Consider the following 24,419-nt stretch of genomic DNA (forward strand, 5'->3'; position numbering starts at 1 on the left):
AAAAAAAAAAAAACAGAGAGCCAGGTAATTTGTCTTGGAGGATCCCACTCCCACAAAGACCAGGAGTCTGAAACACTCTGGATTGAGAGTTTCACAGCAAGCACAGCTGGAGCCAGGATGATCCAGCTCTGTGGGAGAAAGACGTCCACCATTACCGAGGCAGTCCACCACTACCAAGACAATCCGCCATTACCATTACTGAGGCAGTCCACCATTACTGAGGCAGCCTGCCATTACCGAGGCAGCCTGCTATTACCGAGGCAGTCCGCCATTACTGAGGTAGTCCGCCATGTACTGAGGCAGTCCACCATGTACAGAGACAGTCTGCCATTACTGAGGCAGTTCTAACTATACCTCTATAAACAAAACCACAAGGAAGTTAATACAGCAGTTGGGCAGAGACCACGGCAGCTCAGCAATGCCTCTGCTGGCAGACTGTGACTAGGCTACCTCCTCATAGGGCATCTCTGAAAAAAGGCAGCAGAATGACAGGAAATTATAAATAAAGTCCCACCTTCCCAGGACAGAGTACCTAGGAAGAAAGGTGGTTATGAGTTCTGCTGCAGCAGACTTATATGTACCTGCCCAGCAGCTCCGAACAGAGCAATGGAGCTCAAAGCTCAGCACCTGAGACACTATAAGGGACAGACGGTCTCCTCAAGCAGCTCCACAACCCCCATATATCCAAAGAGACACTTCATAAAAGAGAGCACAGGCTGACATCTTGTGGGTATCCTCCTGGGACAAGATAACAGAAGAAGAAACTGGCAGCAACCCTTACTGTTCTGCAGCTGCTGCAAGTGATCCCCAGGCAAGTAGGGTCTGGAGTGGACCTCCGGCAGTCCTACAGCAGAGGGGCCTGACTGTTAGAAGAAAAAGTAAAATACAGAGAGAAAAAACTTCATCATTAACAAACAGGATGCCAATTCAGAGATACCATCTGAAAGTCACCAACTACAAAGACCACAGGTAGATAAATCCACAAAGATGGGAAGAAACCAGCACAAAAAGGATGAAAACATCCAAAACCAGAATGCCTCGTCTCCTTCAAGGAATCACAACTCCTCACCAGCAAGGAAACATGGCTGGATGGAAATGAGTCTGATGAATTGACAGAAACAGGCTTCAGAAAGTGGGTAATAACAAACTTCTCAGAGCTAAAAGAACTTGTTCTAACCCAATGCAAGGAAACTAAGAACCTCGAAAAAAGGTTTGGCAAAATGCTAACAAGAAGAAACAGCTTAGAGAAGAATATAAATGACTTCATGGAACTGAAAAACACAGCATGAGAACTTTGTGAAGCATACACAAGTTTCAATAGCTGAATAGGCCAAGCAGAAGAAAGGATATCAGAGATTGAAGATCAACTCAATGAAACAAAATGAGAAGGCAAGATTAGAGAAAAAAGAGTGAAAAGAAATGAACAAAGCCTCCAAGAAATATGAGATTATTTGAAAAGATCTAATCTACGTTTGATAGGTGTACCTGAATGTGACAGAGAGAATGAATCCAAGCTGGAAAACACTCTTCAGATTATTATCCAGGAGAACTTCCCCAACCTAGCAAGGCAGACCAATATTCAAGTCCAGGAAATATAGAGAACACCATAAAGGTATTCCTCAAGAAGAGCAACCCAAAGGCACATAATCATCAGATTCACCATGGTTGAAATGAAGGAAAAAATGCTAAGGGCAGTCAGAAAGAAAGGCCGGGTTACCCACAAAGGGAAGCCCATCAGACTGACAGGGTATTTCTCTGCAGAAACCCTACAAACCAGAAGAGAATGGGGGCCAACATTCAACACCCTTAAAGGAAAGAACTTTCAACCTAGAATTTCATATCCAGCCAAACTACGCTTCATAAGCCAAGGAGAAATAAAATCCTTTAGAAATGCCTGGGAGAGAGAAATAAAATCCTTTCTTCTGCTTGGCCTATTCACCTATTGAAACTTGTGTGTGCTTCACAATTTCTCAGAGATTTAATCACCAACAGGCCTGCCTTAAAAGAGCTCCTGAAAGAAGCACTAAACATAGAAAGGAACAACTGGTACCAGCCACTCCAAAAATGTCCCAAATGGTAAAGAGCATTGACACTATGAAAAAAATGCATCAACTAATGGGCAAAGCAACCAGCTAGCATCAAAATGGCAGATCAAATTTACACATAACAATATGAACCTTAAATGTAAATGGGCTAAATGCCCCAATCGAAAGACACAGACTGGCGAATTGGATAAAAAGTCAAAACCCATCAGTGTGCTGTATCCAGGAAACCAATCTTACATGCAAGGATACACATAGAATCAAAATAAAGGGATGGAAGAAGATTTACCAAGCAAATGGGAAGCAAAAAATAAGCAGGAGCTGCAATTCAAGTCTCTGATAAAATAGACTTTAAACTAAAAAATATCAAAAGAGACAAAGAAGGGCATTACATAATGGTAAAAGAATCAATGGAACAAGACGAGCTAGTGATCCTAAATATATATGCACCCAACATAGGAGCACCCAGATACATAAAGCAAGTTCTTAATGACCTACAAAGAGACTTAGACTCCCACACAATAATAGTGGAAAACCTTAACACCCCACTATCAATATTACACAGAGAACAAGACAGAAAATTAACAAGGATATCCAGGACTTGAACTCAGACCTGGACCAAGCAAACCTAATAGACATTTACAGAACTCTTCACTCCAAATCCACAGAATATACATTCTTCTCAGCACCACATCACACCTACTCTAAAATTGACCACATAATTGGAAGTAGATCACTCCTCAGCATATGCAAAAGAACAGAAGTCATAACAAACAGTCTCTCAGACAACAGCACAATCAAATTAGAACTCAGAATTCAGAAACTAACTCAGAACCACACAACTTCATGGAAACTGGACAACTGGCTCTTCAATATTGACTGGATAAACAATGAAATGAAGGCAGAAATAAAGATGTTCTTAGAAACCAACGAAAACGAAGACACAATATACCAGAATCTCTGGGACACATTTAAAGCTTGTCTAGAGGAAAATTTGTAGCAATAAATGCCCACACGAGAAGCAATGAAAGATCTAAAATCAACACCCTATCATCAAAATTGAAAGAGCTAGAGGATCAAGATAAAAAAACTCAAAAGCCAGCAGAAGACAAGAAATAACTAAGATCAAAGCAGAACTGAAGGAAATAGAGACACAAAAACCCTTCAAAATCAGTATATCCAGGATCTGTTTTTTTGAAAAGATCAACAAAATAGACAGACCACTAGCCAGATTAATAAAAAAAAGAGAGAATAATCAAATAGATGCAATAAAAATGATAAAGGGGATATCATCACCAATTCCACAGAAATACAAACTACCATCAGAGATTGCTACAAACAACTCTATGCACATAAATCAGTAAACCTGGAAGAAATTGATAAATTCCTGGACACTTGCACCCTCCCAAGCCTAAACCAGGAAGAAGTTGAAACCCTGAATAGACCAATAATAAGAGCTGAAGTTGAAGCAGTAATTAATAGCCTATCAATCAAAAAAAGCCCAGGTCAGGATGGGTTGACAGCCAAATTCTACCAGACATACAAAGAGGAGCTGGTACCACTCCTTCTGAAACTATTCCAAGCAATGCAAAAAGAGGGAATCCTTCCCAAATCATTTTATGAGACCAACATCATCCTGATACCAAAACCTGGCATAGACTCAACAAGAAAAGAAAACTTCAGGCCAATATCCATGATGACGATAGATGCAAAAATCTTCAATAATATACTGGCAAACGGATGGCAATAGCACATCAAAAAGTTTATCCATCATGATCAAGTAGACTGATCCCAGAGATGCAAGGCTGGTTCAACATATGCAAGTCTATATATGTAATCCACCACATAAACAAAAACAAAAAACACATGATTATCTCAATAGATGGAGAGAAGGCCTTAGACAAAATTCAACAGCCCTTATGCTAAAAACTCTCAATAAACTAGGTATCAATGGAACATATCTCAAAACAATAAAAGCTGTTTATGATATACCTATAGCCAATATCATACTGAATGGGCAAAAACTGGAAGCATTCCCTTTAAAATCTGGTACTAGACAAGGATGCCCTCTATCACCACTCCTATCCAATATAGTTTTCGAAGTTCTAGTCAGAGCAATCAGGCAAGAAAAAGAAATAAAGGATATTCAATTAGGAAAGGAGGAAGTCAAATTGTCTATCTTTGTGGACAGCATAACTGTATGTTTAGAAGATGCCATCGTCTCAGCCCAACATCTCCGGAAACTGACACGTAACTTCAGCAAACTCTCAGGATACAAAATCAATGTGCAGAAATCACAAGCATTCCTATACACCAATAACAAACTTAAAGAGAGCCAAATTAAAATGAACTCCCATCCACAATTGCCACAAAGAAATAAAATACCTAGGAATACAACTAACAGAGGATATAAAGGACCTCTTCAAGGAGAACTACAAACCACTGCTCAAGGAAATGAGAGGGCACAAACAGATGGAAAAACATTCCATGCTTATGGTTAGGAAGAATCAATATTGTGAAAATGGCCATACTGCCCATAGTAATTTATAGATTCAATGCTATCCCCATCAAGCTACTATGACCCTCTTCCCCGAACTGTAAAAATCCACCTTAAACTTCATATGGAACCAAAAGAGAGCCCGCATAGCCAAGTCAATTCTAAGCAAAAAGGACAAAGCCAGAGGCATCATGCTACCTCACTTCAAACTATACCACAAGGCTACAGTAATCAAAACAGCACAGTACTGGTACCAAAACAGAGATATAGACCAATGGAACAGAACAGAGTCCTCAGAAGCAATGCCACACATCTACAAACATCAGATCTTTGACAAAGCTGACAAAAACAAGCAATGGGGAAAGGATTCCTTGTTTAATAAATGGTGTTGGGAAAACTGGCTTGCAGTGTGCAGAAAGTAGAAACTTTACCCCTTTCTGACACCTTACACTAAAATTAACTCCAGATGGATTAAAGACTTAAACATAAGACCTAACACCATAAAAACCCGAGATGAAAACCTAGGCAAAACCATTCAGGATATAGGCATAAGCAAGGACTTCCTGACTAAAACACCAAAAGCATTGGCAGTAAGAGCCAAAATAGACAAATGAGATCTAATTATAACTCCAGAGCTCCTATACAGCAAAAGAAACAATCATTAGAGTGAACCAGCAACCAGCAGAATGGGAAAAAATTTTTGCGATCTACCCATTTGACAAATGGCTAATATCCAGAATCTACAGAAAACTAAAACAGCAAGAAAAAAACAAACAAACCCATTCAAAACTGGGTGAAGGATATGAACAGACACTTTTCAAAAGAAGACATATATTAGGCCAACAAACATATGAAAAAATGCTCGTCACCACTGGTCATTAGAGAAATGCAAATCAAAACCACATTGAGATACCATCTCACACCAGTTACAATGGTGATCATTAAAAAATCTGGAGACAACAGATGCTGGAGAAGATGTAGAGAAATAGGAACACTTTTACGCTGTTTGTGTGCAAATTAATTCAATCATTGTAGAAGACAGTGTGGTAATTCCTCAAGGACCTAGAAACAGAAATTCCATTTGACCCAGCAATCCCATTACTGGGTATATATCCAAAGGATTATAAATCATTCTATTATAAGACACATGCACACATATGTTCATAGCAGCACTGTTTACAATAGCAAAGACCTGGAACCAACCTAAATGCCCATTGATGATAGACTGGACAGGGAAAATGTGGCAAATATACACCATGAAATATTATACGGCCATCAAAAACAATGAGTTTGTGGACTTTTTAGGGACATGGATGAAACTGGAAACCATCATTCTCAGCAAACTGACACAAGAACAGAAAATTAAACACTGCATGTTCTCACTCACAGGTGGGTGATGAACAATGAGAACACATGGACACAGGGAGGGGAGCATCACACACTGGGGTCTGTTGAGGAGGACTAGGGGAGGGACAGCAGGTGGTAGAGAGCTGGGGAGGGATAACATGGGGAGAAATGCCAGATATAGATGATGGGGGGATCGAGGCAGCTAAACACATTGCCATATATGTACCTATGCAACAATCCTGCATATTCTTCACATGTACCCCGGAACCTAAAGTGCAATAAAATATATAAAAATTTTTTTAAATTTATAAAATAAATAAATATACCATTGCATATTTGTGAAATGGAAAACCATCTTCAAAAGAGTTTGACCAACTTCACCAGATACTTTTTGTAATAAGGCTTTGCTATTAATAAATGAACAAAGTAACTTAATTAGCCTTTATAATGAAAACTGTACAGAGTAACTTAGCTGTTCTTGTTCACCTACACAGACAGTGAACAGCAGATAGAAAGTAGATACTCTATTTGTGCTTTGCTTTTGTTTGAGACAGTTTCACTCTTGTTGCTCAGGCTGGAGTGCAAAGGCATGATCTCAGCTCAATGCAGCCTCCACCTCCCTAGTTCAAGAGATTCTCCTGCTTCAGCTTCCTGAGTAGCTGGAATTACTATTTTGTTTTAAAAGCATTTACAGCCGGGCGCGGTGGCTCACGCCTGTAATCCCAGCACTTTGGGAGGCCGAGGCGGGTGGATCACGAGGTCAAGAGATCGAAACCATCCTGGTCAACATAGTGAAACCCCATCTCTACTAAAAATACAAAAAATCAGCTGGGCATGGTGGCACATGCCTGTAATCCCAGCTACTCAGGAGGCTGAGGCAGGAGGCTGAGGCAGGAGAATTGCCTGAACCCTGGAGGTGGAGGAGGTTGCGGTGAGCTGAGATCGCGCCATTGCACTCCAGCCTGGGCAACAAGAGCGAAACTCCGTCTCAAAAAAAAAAAAGCATTTACAGGTCCTCTTGGTGGATCATTTCTGTAATCTCAAAACTTTGAGAGGCTGAGGCGGGAGAATAACCTCAAGCCAGAATTTTGAGAACAGCCTGGGTGACATAGTGAGAGCCCATTTCTCCAAAAAGCCAAAAAGTTAGCTGGGTATGGTATCGTGAACCTGTAGTCTTAGCTCCTGGAGAGGCAAAGGCAGGAGGATTACTCCAACCCAGGAGTTCAAGGTTGCAGCGAACTAGGATCCAGCCACTGAATTCCAGCCTGGGAGACAGGGTGAGACCCTGTCTCAAAACATAATAAAATGACAGTTAAATTAAAATACAAGCATTTGCTCCTATACATTCTTATGAATAACTTATAGGGTATTTTGTGATACATGGAAAAAAATCCACTTCAGTAAAGGTCAATGGATTGGAGAAAAAAATACTATAGAAATCATTAATATAACTATATACTCAATAATAATTCCTTGATATTAGAAATACACATAAAGCATGAATTCTCAGATTGATTTTAATACCATTTTAAGTCATCAACCATAATTCTAACTCTCTGTATACTACTTTTGGAGCCTTAGCACAAAAATATTTTCATTTTATCTGAAAGTTTATAGATCAGATTCAGATTGCACCCTTCCAAAGCTACAGTAGTTAAATTCAGATGAAGTAGGTGCAATTACAGCCTGTGTTTCTCAAATGTGGAGACATGGGAGAATTCCAATAACTTCAGAGACCAATTCTGATGTTCTCTGTGGTGGGGGTGGGGTAGGCTGTTGCTATGGTAGCCACACCAGTAAGCTTCCTTGTGCTGGGAAGTAGCTCCTATCTGTCTGACCCTTGGAGAGTGTGCCAAAATAATTACTAAACATTCAAGACTTTCTCATTAGAGGGATGGATATTAAAAGCATTAGTCTATCCAGCTCCACACATAAATCATTGAAAATTGTGTTAAAGTCCCTAAAGAAATACATCTATGTGTTTTTAAAATGAACACACGACAATTGTAGAATTGTGTGAAATGTTCAGCATGCAAACTCTTCAACAGTTATGTAATGATGGCTGAAGTAAATTTTACCTCATTAGCAAGAAATCAATGTGTTATTACACCATTGCCAAAAAAGTACTAATCCACATTTTCTTCTCACTTTTTACTATTTCAGCTATGCTGTTTTTATTTCTAATTTTTACTAAAAAGAATACATTTTTAAAGTTTCCACTCTGGCATTCTCTCAAAATGAAGAATGAAGAGATTGCCATCTTAGCAAAATGAATAAGCATAGGAATAAAATAAATAACTGATTGAAGTAAGAATAAGAGGGGGAAAATGTGTACCTTTTTAACACAGCTCATGATTTGCCTTATTAATGTCAGATTGATTTTTTGAAAAAAAAATTGATGGCATTTCAAATATCATCTCAAAACAGGTACAGTAATTTTCAAACATTTTAGCTTTCAGGAGTCTTCCAAAATAAGAAAAGCCACACTAAGCCTCTTCCTAGTGTAATAAACTAATTTCCACTAGTAATAATTTATAAAGAAATTGAGAACTATACATTAGAACCATAATGAGATAGGTCCATGAAATCTCACAAGAGCTTAGTAACCAAATGAGTATTAAGAACATTACCCTTCAAAATATGTCAGTTTTTCAATAATGATGATCTAGAGTAAAACATCTGGTCAATTCTTAACTTGTACAATAAATACCATTACTTTCTAATGGTACATATATAGACATTCTTATGTATTTTAGCCAAAAAAAAAAAAAAAAACTTTTATTACTCAGCTTAATCACCTACCCCTATTCATCAAATTTGTCACTAAATGACTTGTGATTATTTCAAAATATAAAATCCACTCTCACAGAAAAAGAAATTGCTATCATCAAGTATATTCAAAAGTAAATTTACTGTCCCAAAGGATAATTTATAAAGAATTCTTAAAATATATTGAAAAAAGGACATAAAAGCAAAAATGTATGGCTTTTCAAGCCTCCTACTTTGAAAAGGACAACTACTCTTTAGATTATCAATGTAGAGATAATCTAAGCTATCAACCTCACATACCTAAGTTATGAAAGTGCCTTCAAGGACACACACATGCACACATACATACACACACACACACACACACACACACACACACACACACACACACATTTAAAAAAACTGGTTAACAGGATTTCTTTAAAAAGATACAAAAAGTACAAACCAAGAGGAAGACTGATACATCTGACTACATTAAAATTAATAATTGCTGTTCATCAGAATATATCAGAGGATAGAAACATGGCAGGGCACAGTGGCTCATGCCTGTAAACACAGCACTTTGCGAGGCCGAGGCAGGTGGATTACTTGAGGTCAGGAGTTCAACGCCAGCCTAGCCAACATAGTAAAACCCTATCTCTACTAAAAATACAAAAAATTAGCCTAGCATGGTGGCATGTGCCTGTAATCACAGCTACTTGGGAGGCTGAGGCATGAGAATCACTTTAATCCAAGAGGCAGAGGTTGCAGTGAGCCAAGATCACACTACTGCATTCCAGCCTGGATGACAGAGTGAGATTTTTGTCTCCAGAAGAAAAAAAAGGAACAGAAATATAAGCCATAGATAGGAAAGATATCTGCAATGCATGTAACTTTGATAAAGATTAAGTTCCAATATGTGAAAATTATCCCCCTATCAGAAAAGAAAGAGAGAGAACTATAACAGACTTTTCACAAAAGAAACACAAACAGTTAACAACCTCATTCATATCTAGGGAGATGAAAATTAAGATCACAAGATGCCATTTTACATCTCCCTGATAGGTAAAATTTACATATTTGTCAATATAAATTGTCCTGGATGTGAGGGGCAATCAGAAAACTTAGGCATAAGTTGCAATCAGGTATAATCAGATAAAACCACTTTGGAAAGGAATTTGGTATTATTTAACAAATTTGAAGAGTCACATACATACATTAAGACCCAGAAATTATATATATATATACACACACACACACACACACACACACACACACACACACACACTAGAGAAATTACTGAACATGTTTATCAGGATACACTGTTAACACTGTTTAGACAAGCACAGTTTGAGTGAGCAAAATAACTAGAAATAATTCAGATGCCATCAACAGCATAAACTATCAATAAATTAGGTCATACAATAGAACACAATATTGAGCAAAAACAATTAAGTGGTAGAAGAATACATGCAAAATTATTAGATTTATATAAATAAAAGAACATTCAAAACTAAAAATGTACATTGCATATGGGGAAGGATTTCAAGAGGAAACCTTTGGAGGGCTAGGCTTTTATAAGCTGACTTGTACAGTATTAGTTCACAGACTCACAGACTCAGAGTCTTGCAGTCTGGGGAAGACAGAGGAGATATGTTATGGTTCAGCCACAAGGAATCCCTCCTCTGCCTACACAAACTTTCTCTAAGCAGATGCTATGTAGTCACTGCTAGAATGCCTCATGAGATAAGGTTCTTGCCATCACATCAGGCTGCTCATTTCACTTTTGGTTCATTTTAATTAGCAAAATATTGATTCTCAAGCTGACTCAATTTAGGCTTCACCATAACTTGCATTTCTTCTTTGGCCATCTAAATTTATACAGAATAATTCCCCTTCTGCAACCCCCAACCCATGTGATCATGTTTTCAGCACTTAGAAACAGTTATCCTTTCTTCCTAAATCTTCCATCCATGAAATATTATTAATTATTTTAAACATATGTTATGCCTCCTGAACTTGCTCAAGTATATTAAAGTCCTTTCTGAAGCATAGCACCCCAAAATGAACATGATACCCCACATGGCATCTAAATATTTCACATCCCTGCCTTTGTCATTACCTCAATAACTAAACTGTATTTTAATATTCACATTTAGTGCTTCAAGACTCTCCTTATTTATGAGAACTTTTTATGATCAGATGTTTTGTTTTGTTTTTATGTAAGTAGTAGACAAGCTTTCTCTTTAACATTAACATGACAAGCTTGATCCCATAAAGGAATTGCAAGAATAACTTTAAGTACATTTGTATTTTAACTGTTCTAAAGATAGCTTTTGGATTAACATGAAAAACTCACAAGGCCAAAAGGCAATATCTGATTGTAAAGAATAAAATGGCCTGTTTCTCACGTTAAATTTACTGAGAGCTAATCAATATGAAAATGCATTCAATTCCATCACACTCTCAGGTAGTGTTCTGAATGCCAACTGACATTGAGAGGCTCATTTTTAATGTTCAAATGTATATAAAACCCCTCTTTGAATGTCAACATTCATTACATCATTTAATTTTATAAAGACAGTAAAAAATGTTTGGGGAGGGAAAATGGAACTTGCAGTTTGAAGTGGTGTAAGTTTACTCTACATGGTGGCTAACATGATTCATGTTCACCCTTAGTAACAAACAGTATTGAACACCAGCATAAGAGGCAGACCACATTGTATCAACCAACTCACTGGAAAAGGAAGCAGATCTTATAAGTGAAGTCTCAGTTCAATAACAACAGAAATGAGAGCTTAGTCTTTTGAGAGTTGATGTGGATAATCACATATCACTTAGAGTTAGCATACAAATGCTCCATTAAAAGAGTCATTTGTGTAATAACTTGAAAGAATTGTTCCTTCTTAAAAAATAAAAATAAAGCCTATGAGAAAAACAAAATCAATGCTATTGATTGTATATAGAAAATAGGGCCTCGAAAGTACAAGATGGAGCTTACTTCTAAACAATAAAGATACAGAGGTGGACCAAGAATTAAGTCAAATCATAGCCATTCTTTCAATAAGAAAAAAAGGAACTAATAAGAGAAGAGGAATGGATGCTAGATAATCTATAGAGAGGTCAGTAAGCAGTTCAATACTCAAAGGATGCAGAGGGGCCTAAGAAGTATTTATAGGAAATATCTTGAATACTTTTTTTTTTTGAACTATTGCTGTTAAAGTTTTATTATTTCTTGCAAATAGTCAGATCACTTGTTTAATCCCATGGTTTAAAGCTATGCATCTTTTATGGGCTCCCCAAGCTGGAATACACATAATAAATATGTAACAGCAGTACTTCTAATCTGTACTTCAAAAATAGGCACTGCACGGTCAGTCCTTAGGCATGGGGACTCCATGCTAAGATGTATATTTCAACATGCTGATTGCATAGTCTTGGCCAAGTTATGAACTTCTCCAGGCATCAGTTTCCCATTTATTAACATGTAGATAACAGAACACCTATCTCTTAACGTCATTATGATAATTAATAAATTTATGACCTAGAAAGTGACTAAACAATACCTGGCATATAAGTAATTAACAAAACTTATTATCATTAACAAACACCTCATGAAAAAAATTGGTAAGTTCTAGTGTTCTATAGCACTGTAGGGTGACTACAGATAATGACATATATTATATACGTCCAAATAACTACAAGGAGGATACTGAATGTTCCCAACATAAAGAAAATGAAAACTGTTTGAGAAGATGGACATGCTAATTACCCTGATATGGTCACTATACATTCCATGTATCGAAACATCACCCTATCTGCATGACTGTTTACAACTAATATACATCAATTAAATAAATAAAACAAAACAAGTTAAATTAAATAAAATTTGAATTGCAAAAAGATAATTGATGATTTCATCCAAAAATATTAACTTAAAATAACAAATTGTCAAAGAGCACTAAATAGACACTTGCCATTTTAAAAATTAAAATGAAATTTAACTGCTTCTACCACGAAAGATCAGAAAAAATAATAAAACCAATAGCTCTAAGCAAATCAAGCACTATGATAGCTAACAATTAGACATTTCCAATACTAAAATATTAGGTAAAATTCACTCGAAATAAAACATCACCAATTCTAAATCACTAAATCAGAATTTGTTTATTTTGGATGAAGGTAGACTGAATTTTATCTATATAATAAAGGAGAAGAAGAATGTAAGGGTATTAACAAGTGCTACCTCATAATTAAGGCCAATGTCTATCTGTTTAAGAAAATAAACTGTATCCAAATGTTCTGTAAGACTCACTTAAATATTTTAACATACTTAACAAAAAGAGCCTTAAGCAACATAATCTACTTACACTACTGCCTTAAGAAGTTAATTCCAAACAATGTTGATCAAAACTTGAAATGGAAACTTGTACTAGGTAGCACTTTTAAGTATCTGAAAGCAACACAACTCATTTTGCTTAAAAATACGTGATAATGTATGCATACTATACCCAGATGACTTTTCCCCAGTCATCCTAATTAATGAAGTCTTACCATGTGAGTATTCTCTTTGTTAAAACCATAAGGACTTTTGGCATTTAGGTATGCAGTAATACTTGGAACACTGCCTGGGATGAAAACAAAAAATTATGTAAGCACATGTTAAGCATTTTATGAAGACCACTTAATTTCACTCAAGAGAGACAGGAAAAATTGGACTGATTTTCCATATAAACTCCCTGGGTGTTTCGCTGAATATCTTGATAGTAAGCAAGTTTGTGAAAGATCCTTTACAACCTATTCATTCATTGTTACCATGGTATACTCTTTATAAATATTAATGTTCACAGATAACAAAGAATCCACCTATATCAAGAACATTGCTATTTAAATTTTAAGAAGATTTAACTAATTATACAATGAAACATTTCCTCAATTAAACTTTTTAAAATTTAAATGGTTGTTTTTTTAATTTTAAATTATTTTGACATAAGGCTATTAGCACAAGATCTGCTAAAGTTAAATTGAGCTGGCTAGAATTACCATTTAGGGAAAGATCAGCATTAGGTTATAAAATTGTAGTCATTTTATTGAGTTTAAAGGCAATCAACAGCACTGCAAAAGCTCTAACTCTGAAGGCAATCAACATCATTCCAAAAGCTGTGACTCTGAATATTGATATATTATTTGGAACCCTGTTTTTAAAATGATAATTAAGATGACATGCTGTTTAGTAATCTAGCAATAAAAGGAAGATTTAAAAAATTTATTAAAATTATCATGAAGCAATGGGGAAAATATTAGTTACCTGGGGAAGCAGTAATATCTATCATGAGTATTTCTTCCTTATTTTGTTACATTAACATGTGTTCGTGTTTGTATGAAATACCTTTGTTTGCTTCCCTCTCTTATCTCCTTAACATGCATCATAAGATGTACTGACTTTATATCATAGCATTTAAATATTATTAACTTCACATTATGGTATTTAAGCTATGGGATATCAATGATAGGAGTAAACATCACCCAAGAACTTTGTGTCTTCTTTTGGAGAAAGAACTAGTAAATTTGCAGTTGTACATAGGGTTGTTCAATCATGTTAGGTGGAAGCATGACCGTGTTCTTGTCTTTATCTGAAGATTAAATACGGTTTAAGAAGCTATGTATGGGTGCCAAGTTGACAAGGGGTTGATTGACCTGTGATGTTTAATTTTACATGTCAACTTGGATAAGTCACAATACCAGAAAGTTGCTCAAAGGTTATTCTACTGTAGATGTTATGGTGAAGATATTTTTTATGAGATTAACATCTAAATAAATAGACATTGAATAAAGCTGATTACCCTCCAATAATGTGGGCAGGCTTTATCCAATCAGTTGAATGGAAAAAAGTCCAACCTTTCTGCGAGGAAGAGGAATTCTGCCAGCAGACAACCTTCAGACTTGAGTTGCAGCATGTCTGACCGATGGGCCTTACTCTGTAGATTTTGGACTTGCCAGCCTCCACAATCACATAAACCAAGTCCTTAAAATATATCTTCTTCTCACTATGTATGGACATATATATTCTATTTGTCCTATTTTTCTGGAGAGCCTTGACTAATACATAGCCCCGTAGTTAACAGTTTGAGCTCTGAATCCAAATAGGGTTGGTATAAATGCTGACTCTGCTATATACTAGTTGGGAGACCTGGGCAAATTACTTAACTACATTGAGCCTCAGTCTCCTCAACTACAAAATGGAATAATAAATATTAACCTTCACCTCACAGGATTGTTTGAGGTTAAATACATTTTATATGCAAAAATATTTAGAAAAAACATATTCTATGTGTTGGGCATTTTCTTTTTTCTTTTCTGTTTTTTTTTATTGCATTTTAGGTTTTGGGGTACATGTGAAGAACATGCAAGATTGTTGCACAGGTACATGCATGGCAGTGTGATTTGCTGCCTTCCTCCCCTTCACCTATATCTGGCATTTCTCCCCATGCTATCTCTCCCCACCTCCCCACTCCCCTGTCCCTCCCCCATTTCCCCCCAACAGGCCCCAGTGTGTAGTGCTCCCCTCCCTGTGTCCATGTGTTCTCATTGTTCAACACCCGCCTATGAGTAAGAACAAGCGGTGTTTGATTTTCTGCTCTTGTGTCAGTTTGCTGAGAATGATGGTTTCCAGGTTCATCCATGTCCCTACAAAGGACACAAACTCATCATTTTTGATGGCTGCATAATATTCCATGGTGTATATGTACCACATTTTCCCTGTCCAGTCTATCATCGATGGGCATTTGGGTTGGTTCCAGGTCTTTGCTATTGTAAACATTGTTGCAATGAACATTCGTGTGCATGTGTCCTTATGGTAGAATGATTTATAATCCTTTGAATATATACCCAGTAATGGGATTGCTGGGTCAAATGGAATTTCTATTTCTAGGTCCTTGAGGAATCGCCACACTGTCTTCCACAATGGTTGAACTAATTTTGTGTTGGGCATTTTCTAAACATTAACAAATATTAACTATTTTTCTCAAGCTTCTTCTAACATAGCTAGAAAACTTTCAGTTATGCTTAGTAAGAAGGGACAACACAAATAAATTTTAGAAATAATTTACATGGTCATTTGGGAATATATTTTTGTAAGAAATAATTCAAGATGAAGGAAGACTGAACCCACAGAGTTTCAAAATTGTGGTTTCTTGAAAGAGATAGCAATAATTAGCATTTGAAAACAGATGAAGTAAAAGGATACTCTCCTTTATACAATAGCTCTTTTATTAAAATGTGTTGACCAATATAATATCTGAAAACTAATATCATATGAAGCAATTGATATAGTCTCAGAAATGCTTTAAACATGGTTTCTAATTGTTAGTAGTTCTTAAGATACTGCCTCTGGTTTTATATTCTGTACTTGACCTCTATATATTTTTTCCACTTTTCTCATCCTTTCTGGTCACTATCCACATATTAGCCTTGACCTATAATTTCATCTCTTTTCTTTGCAATTCTCTGACAAGTATACATTACGCATGTTTTTGTTTATTGTGTTTTGTCACCAGAAGAAAGTCTAGCTGAATATGTATATTTCTTGGCCTTGGAAGAACTTTATGTTGTTAACATAAAAAGTGAAAAGTATTAGGAAAAAAATGATAGAAACTACTACTTAAAAACTGAATGCCTAACATATATACAAAAAGATGACACAGAATAAATCAAAGGTGCATGCTGAATGAAGAAAGAATATTTCTTTTATACTGTCAAGGTTTTTTTTTTTGAGATGGGGTCTTGCTCTGTCACCAGGCTAGAGCGCAGTGGCGCAATCTCGGCTCACTGCAACCTCCGCCTCCTGGGTTCAAGCGATTCTTGTGCCTCAGCCTCCCAAGTAGCTGGGACTACAGGCGCGTGCCACCACACCTGGCTAATTTTTGTATTTTTAGTAGAGACGGGGTTCCATCACGGCCAGGATGGTCTCGATCTCTTGACCTTGTGAGCCGCCTGCCTCGGCCTCCCAAAGTGCTGGGATTACAGGCGTGAGCCACCACGCCTGGCCAAGTTTTTAATAGTAATAATAATAATTATTATGCTGTGGTGTTCTATACTTTGCATTAAACATTCATACAAATTATCTCATTTTATACCAATCCTATAAAGAAAGCAGAATGCAAGATTTTTAAAAGGTTGGCTCTAATGACATTTTGGGTCAGATAAATCTTTGTTCTAGGAAACTACCCTTTTGAGCTGTATGCCTGGCTTTTACCCCCTAGAATTCAGTAGTCTCCCCAACATTACCCACTTTCTGACAACCAAAACTGTCTGCAGATATCACCAATGTCCCCTGGGAGACAGAATCGTCACCAGTTGAAAACCACTGGCAGAAAGAAAGAATATCTTCTTTTTTTACAAATTGGTTAGGTGAAATATAGAGAAATGAAGCGACTTGCCCAAATACACCCCTTCTCTAAATAACCTATAAGTTTGATAATTATAAGACACTACCACACAAGTCTTTTGGATAAAACATTAATCATCACCTAAGAAACTGATTTTTATATGTCAATTTCTTACATTACAGGTATTTCTGAACTTACTTTCTTCCCAGCCGATTCAGACATTATCACAAGCTACTTTCTTCCCACAAAACATGTCATTATAAATTTCAAGTCAGAAATAAGTATTATGAAAATTTACCTAGGCATAAAACACATTTATATAGTGCCCACCTCAGTATTTTTCAAAGCCCTTTCTATATTAGTCTTTACAAGATGTATGAAACAAGCTATCATTCTATTAATTATGCAGGTAATATGCCATCCAAACCTTATTATCTGCCTCTGTCATACACATGAAAAACATTTTCTTTTTACAGAAGCTTCATAGCAGGAAAACTAGTCACATATTAAAAGTTGAGGGTAGAGTTGAAGACACTTAAATTATCAGACCAAAAATACTTCCAGTGATCTTGAGCTTTTGCCGAAGCTTTATATGTTTGCTCGGTGACCTGACTGCATGCAGTCTTATTCCATGTAATAAATGACATTTCTTTTTTCACATTTTTAACTTTCCCCATGTCTATAAAAATACTGGATTCTCATATTAATATTCTAAATGCAAGCACTTCACATAGTTAACCACTGTATCTAAATAGTGTTTCAATGCTTTTCAAACTAATTTATCAATAAAAGAAGGAAAAATGGGATTTTCCATGTAATGCATTGCCATCTGTGTGCAGGCTGATAAGACAAAAAGAGAATATTTGAATGTCAGAGGATTGGAGTTACAAACCGTACCTTCCATGACATACACCAGTGACCCCACATCTCCTTCTTTGATGATGCAACTGTCTTTGCCATACTCCACTGGATACATACAATCCACAATCTCCTGGATCTGCGACAGCTCCAAGTTCTTCATAAAGTCATTATCAAGGATAGCTTCCTTGATAAGATCCTTGGACCTATGGCAAGAGAGGGAAGATTTACTGGCACATCTGACAAACTCTTTCAGTTTATGAGGTTTAGCAGAGCCATACAGTGCTCTGGCACACCACAAATGTATTTTCTTGTTAGGGATCCAATAATTTTTTGTAAGACCTGAGAACAAAGTAGTTCCATAGCAGCAAAAAAAAAAAAAAAAAAAAAAAAAAAGGCACTAAGAAATTTTTTTTAAAGTATCCTATCATTTAACGAATAAGTAACCTACCCACCAACCAACAAACAAAATTACACAGGCTCATTTTGCTTTAGATGTTTCCTTAATCACACAGATTGCTGGGAAACCAATGGATAAACATTTTAAATTGAAGTTTGTAATTTAGCTTAAGAATAAATATGAACAAAATTTTAAAACTCCACAACAAATACCATTACTACTGTTTGTGTTTGTAAAAGAACACAGGGATGTATTGTACTACACACAATCACAGAAAAAAAAGTTTGATTATTTTTTATGTGCCTCTTCCACTAGACTTTATGCCCCACATAGGCAGGGATAATTTTAAATTTGTTCTTTACTGTATGCCCAGTGTCTACTAAGATGCCAGTCATCTATAATATAGTATTTAAAAAAATACCAACCTAACAGTTTTATATGTGAAGACTGGTGAATATAACATTACTTTCAGTAAATGGTGGGAGATAATATTGCTCAAGTAATATTCTGGATTAAATAAGATAAGAATCGGATTCCTACCTACTTGTTTGAAACAACTGGTGGGAATGTGACAGTTCTTTATACACAACCCATGCTTTTTTAGAGAGTATTTCCTTCTTCAAGCAGCTTAGATTCAGGTAACCAGGCAGATAAAAGTCTATTGAACAAGATGTTTGAAGTGCAGCATGTTTTAGGCATGGGATTCAATACAAGTAGACAGTAGGAAAGATATTCAAACATTTTGTAATTGGAATTCAGTGGTTAACAAGAAAAATTTAGGAGAACTTAAAACATTGTAATGTTTATTTGCTGGAATAAGAAGTTCCAAATGACTTTCTAAGAATGCAAAAATCAAAGTGGAAGAGACATTAATAAATATTTATCAGGAGGAGGACAATCAGAGCACTATCAGAGGAGTCAGAAGCTAGACAAGATGAAACCAAAGACCTTAGCAATCCAGAGAGAAGACAGCATATTTGGTGCGTTATACTAAAAGTCTTAATTAAAAAAAAATTAAACACAAGCTGACCTTTGTGCACGTTTGCTTAGACAGTGGCTTCCAGGGAAATGACCCACAGTGGTGAATACTGACTAAAGGATTAGTCTTCTCTTCCCATTTCTGGAGATTTTTAATCTAGACCTCAGTATAACCAGCCTAGGCTTCTCACATTATGTTTGGTAATGATTCAGTTTAAGTAGTACAAAGATACACAGAAAAATAAAAACAATTGAAATTTTATTACTATGAAGAATATTCCTAGAATGAATGTTATACTGCAATTAAAATTATGTTTATGAGGATTGTTAACGGCGTGGAGGAAATTCTTCTATTATTTTTAAGTGAAAATGCAGAATACAAAATTGATTTTTTCAAGTAAGAAAGTATGTGTCTATTGAAATGTAAAAGGAAAAAAAAATAGGCTTTGAAGAGACATATATTTGGGTCTCAATCCTAGCCCTGGCACCTAAAAAATTTGAGTGGGTTGTCTTACTTTTCTGAATTTCCATGTTGTCATCTACAAAATGATATTTCAAAAATACCAACTTAACAGGTTTATATGTGAAGACTGAGGAATAAAATGTTACTTTCAGTAAATGGTAGGAGATAAAGGTTGTAGCATAGAGGTATTAATTGCAATATTATCTTCACCACTCCCTATAATTACCGTCACCATTCCTGGTCTCAAGAATACCAGTGGCACCTTCGTATTGACTCCTGAGCTCTACTGTTCTGGGATTATTTTTCCAAGAATCTGGGCTTACTTGGTATTCAGGAAATTAATTTTGGTCAAATTGTATTATATTTTCTCTTTCCTAAAATTTCTTTTTTTTTAGTCAGAGAGTGAGACTATTTAATGGGTTCATAGCTACTTGCACAATAAAAACTAATCAAGAACCACAACTTGTTTAGCTACATACAGATGGTATATTTTCCTTTGGGAAGTATTAATAATGATCCATAAAGATTTAAGTCCTAGAAATGAAGCAAGATTAAAAGTGAAGCCCTCTTCTAAGAACATAATTAGCACCATCCAAAGATGACTGAAGAAAGTCACTTTCTCCCCTCTCCTAAGAAAATTATTAAACTGTTTGATGAAGACATTACAAAATATTAAACAATGAGCTCTAATATGATTTCTTAGAATTATCCAAACTTTCCAACTGTTTATCACAGAATGCAGAGTGTGGGATGGGAAGAACAGGATTTCAGGAGGGTTCTGTTTCTCAAATTTTATATTGGATGGAGCACATTAAATTTCAGATCTCTGAAGAAACAAACTGGAGGCTTCCATATAGGCTGTTGTGTCATCTTAAAAGAAACTAATCAATATAAGACCTACATCTTACCATTTACACCTCCATACAGGTACTGCCAAATAGCATTGTTATTTCTGAATTGTCACAAATAATCTGTCTCTGCTCTCACAGCAAGATAGATATCTTGTGCCTCTGTGTGGTACAACCCAAAGATGTATTTGTCAGAGAATAATAGTCAAAGCCTTGCCTTTTCATGTAATTTCCCTTAAAGTCCTTTCCCATTGTTGACTGAAAACCTTAGGTGAACTCTCATTAGTCTTTGCTTGCACCAACATTATAAACTATAATTAATCAGGGTCTCCAGCTAACTCTTCTTTGAATCCTTTTCTTTCCCCAAAGAAATGGTCTAATAAACTCACTGTAACTAAGATATAATGCATATAAAATCAGTTAGTTGAGCTGTGTTATTAGTATGGGAGTTGGGGAAAGCTGGTGTCACAAGTACCAGAAGGTAGCCATCTGCTCAACCCGGAGTATATATTTTAACAATATTTTGAAATAATTCAGCAGCCTGACTTGGGAGGTATAAGAACCATCATTCTCAGCAAACTGACACAAGAACAGAAAATCAAACACCACATGTTCTCACTCATAGGCAGGTGCTGAATAATGAGAACACATGGACACAGGAAGGGGAGCATCACACACTGGGGTCTGTGGGGGGGGAATTAGAGGAGGGACGGAGGGGGTGGGGAGTTGGGGAGGGATAACATGGGGAGAAATGCCAGATTTAGGTGATGGTGAGGAAGGCAGCAAACCACACTGCCACGTAAGTACCTATGCAACAATCTTGCATGTTCTTCACATGTACCCCAAAACCTAAAATGCAATAAAATATATATTCAAAAAAAAAAAAGAAGCAAACACAAAGATCATAATTTTTTTTAAATCTTAACTATCTGGTTCTGTGTACAAATAATTTATTTTTAAGAATCTTTTCTTCCATGCTTAAAATGTGTGGCTTTTTAAATCCAAACAGCCTTAAAGGTAACTTGATTAATTTGAGCTAGCCCAATCCTTGGTCATCATTGAATTGTCAGCCTCTAAAATATTAGTTATATATAACGGTGTGCTGGTATTCTGGCTGTCTGGCTCGGGTGGAGAAAAGCGGAGGAAGCCATGGTATGTAGCATTTGCCAATTTCCATGGTGTAAATACTCCCACCATGGCCAATTTGAAGCTTTCATGCAAAAATCAACCTGTTTGCAAAGTTCCTGGAAATTAACAAGCAGATCTTACATGAGCCACTGCAAGTTGGCTCCAACACAATACTAGATATAGATTATTTTTCTAACACCCTAAGAATTTAGTGTAACTTAATTTATGAATTCTTAAACCAACATGATAATCCTTTCTTTCCTTAAAAATTTCATGAGGTGGTATAATATCCCCAGATAATTTAATGGCAGAATTAGCAATAGTTCTTCCAAACGTTCAATTTTAGAAAAATAAATTAGAAAATCCATATCCCCATTTATTTATTACAGGGGAAATATCTGAATATAAAGAAACAATGCTTGATAGGAATTGTCTTTCTACACAATCTTAGGTAAAAATGGGCAATTTTGGAATACAGGGAAACATATACCTACTTCTCAAATAAAGGAGCCAGCATTATTCACTGTTAATAAACAGACCCTCACTAGTTTTTCTTAAGCTAATAAAAGGATATAGTAGGCTAGCAATACATAAGTCACAGAAGGTTTATTTCAAGGTGTAGGGAAGGCTAGTTCAGATTTGGTGGTCAGGAAGGCCTCTCTGAAATAAGGATTACATAACAATGAGATTTAACCATTGTCTTCCCTATTGCAATGATGACGAAGAAAAGTATTCTAAGTAGAAGTAAAAACAAGAACAAAGATGTACAGTTTGGAATGACTTTGATATATTCAAAGATCAGAAAGGAGACCTGTATGACTGAAGCATACAGTGAGAGAGAAGAAATGGGATGGGAGAATAAGATCACTGAGGTAGGCAGGGGATGGGTCTCATAGGACCTTGAAGACTAAGATTAAGAGTTTTATTTTATTCCAAAGGCCAGTGAAGGACTATATGAAGGGGTATGATTCATAGATGATATAACAGACATAAAGAATAAATGATATAAATTTACTTTAAAGTGTTACTTATTTCGTGGAGGTTTTCTGTTGTGTATTTCATCAATTAATGAATACTAAAAGCAAAATTGATTATCAAGTTAATAAGGGAGTTTTATAATTGAAACTCCTGGGAACCACTGTCTCATAAAGCTTACATTTATTTGGACTTTAAATCACTTACTCTCAGGCAACTCTTACATATTAGGAGAGAATGAGGTCTCATCTCAATTTCAACAACTATCTCCAGAGGCCTGAAGTATGCCCACTCTCTACTTTCACTCACGTTTTAGATCAGTTTCCCCCTCAGTCAGGTCTTAGGCAATAGTAAACATGTCAAGAACAGCCTTGTCCAGAAATATGAGCATTAACATCTGATCTCTTTGATTATAAAAGACTTCCAGGTACTTTAAAAGGCATAATCAAAGCTATTAAGCTATTGCTAAAAATGGAAAACAGCTAAAGCAATTTGAAAATGTAGCACAAAACTTGTATAACAAAATTGTTTGACAAAAACATCACTCGCTTAATTTCTTTTGCGCTCAGTGGTCAACTTTGGGAGCAAATATCATGAGAAGCAATAAATGATTTTCACAGTCACCTTGGCCTATGGTATCGTCTATCCATTTGGGAACTCAGACATCTAAGTCTCCATTGTGGACATAATGATAGTCCATAGCTCTTTCACACAGACATACTCCTTGCAGAGCCTCTTAAAGTTTCTAAGTCTGAGTTATTGCAATAGGACAACTCCATCTATCTATTGTGGAATATTTGATTAATACCTATAAGCAAGAAAAATGGTAGTCCCATTGCTGCCACAATTATTAAGATGCCCACACCATGGATCCTATTTCTTGCCTAACAGCTTTTCTGTATGAACTACATTGGTATAAGCTGGTTAAGAGCTAAGAAATATCAACCAGCCCATATAAAGATAAAAGTTAATCCTGTAAAATTATTGGCCAATATAGATATTCTCTCAAAACTGCAAACCAGTTTTCAACAAGGTTCAGACTGTATTTTCACATCAACCAACTCTGCTATAGCTATCCCAATCTTATAACAAGAATAGTCATGAGGAAATCAAAACTGTTTGCAGAATTCATACCTATAATTGGCATTTGGTACAAAGCAAAAAAATCACCCAGTCAAAATTAATGATAGCAACATAGTTCCTAGGAACAATAATATTTACCTTTTACTACATACATTGCAATATTTACCAATTGTCAATTGCCTTCTAACTTTTTTCCTGTAGTTCTAAAATAGATGATTTAGTTCCTTTGAATTAGAAAATGAAATCATTATTAAATATTAATATCCTAAAAACAATGATTGTGGAAAGAAAAGATAGCCCATAAAATATTTATTTGCCCAAATGTCATTTAGACGGTAACTTAATTATCCTTTTCTTCCTTTTACTTTTAGTTGACATGTAGTAACTATACATATTCATGGGATACACAGTGATATTTTCATACATGTACAAAATGTGTAATGATCAAGTCAGGGTTATATATTCATCACATTAAACATTTGTTATTTCTTTGTGTTGGGAATATTTAAAATTCTTTTAGCTTTTTGAAAATATACCATAAATTACTGTTAACTATATTCAACCTACAATGCTATAGAACATTAGAACTTACTCCTCCTATGCAGCTATAGTTTTTTATCCATTCACCAACCCCTCACTATCTTTCCTTCATTCCCTACTCTTTG

At 35.9% G+C, this 24,419-nt stretch overlaps 1 protein-coding gene across 2 annotated transcripts in view; it reads right to left on the reverse strand.

Annotated features, from left to right (window-relative positions):
• PRKG1 (protein kinase cGMP-dependent 1) overlaps positions 1-24,419 on the reverse strand; it is a 1,344,779-nt gene that overhangs the window by 1,158,295 nt on the left and 162,065 nt on the right. For both annotated transcript variants that reach the window (XM_017536379.2, XM_017536378.2), the window contains exon 2: positions 17,919-18,085. In XM_017536379.2, the coding sequence (XP_017391868.1) occupies positions 17,919-18,085 (167 nt within the window). The remainder of the gene's footprint in view (positions 1-17,918; positions 18,086-24,419) is intronic.

This window comes from Cebus imitator, unplaced genomic scaffold (assembly GCF_001604975.1).
Source record: "Cebus imitator isolate Cc_AM_T3 unplaced genomic scaffold, Cebus_imitator-1.0 Scaffold97, whole genome shotgun sequence".
Classification (NCBI taxonomy): domain Eukaryota; kingdom Metazoa; phylum Chordata; class Mammalia; order Primates; family Cebidae; genus Cebus; species Cebus imitator.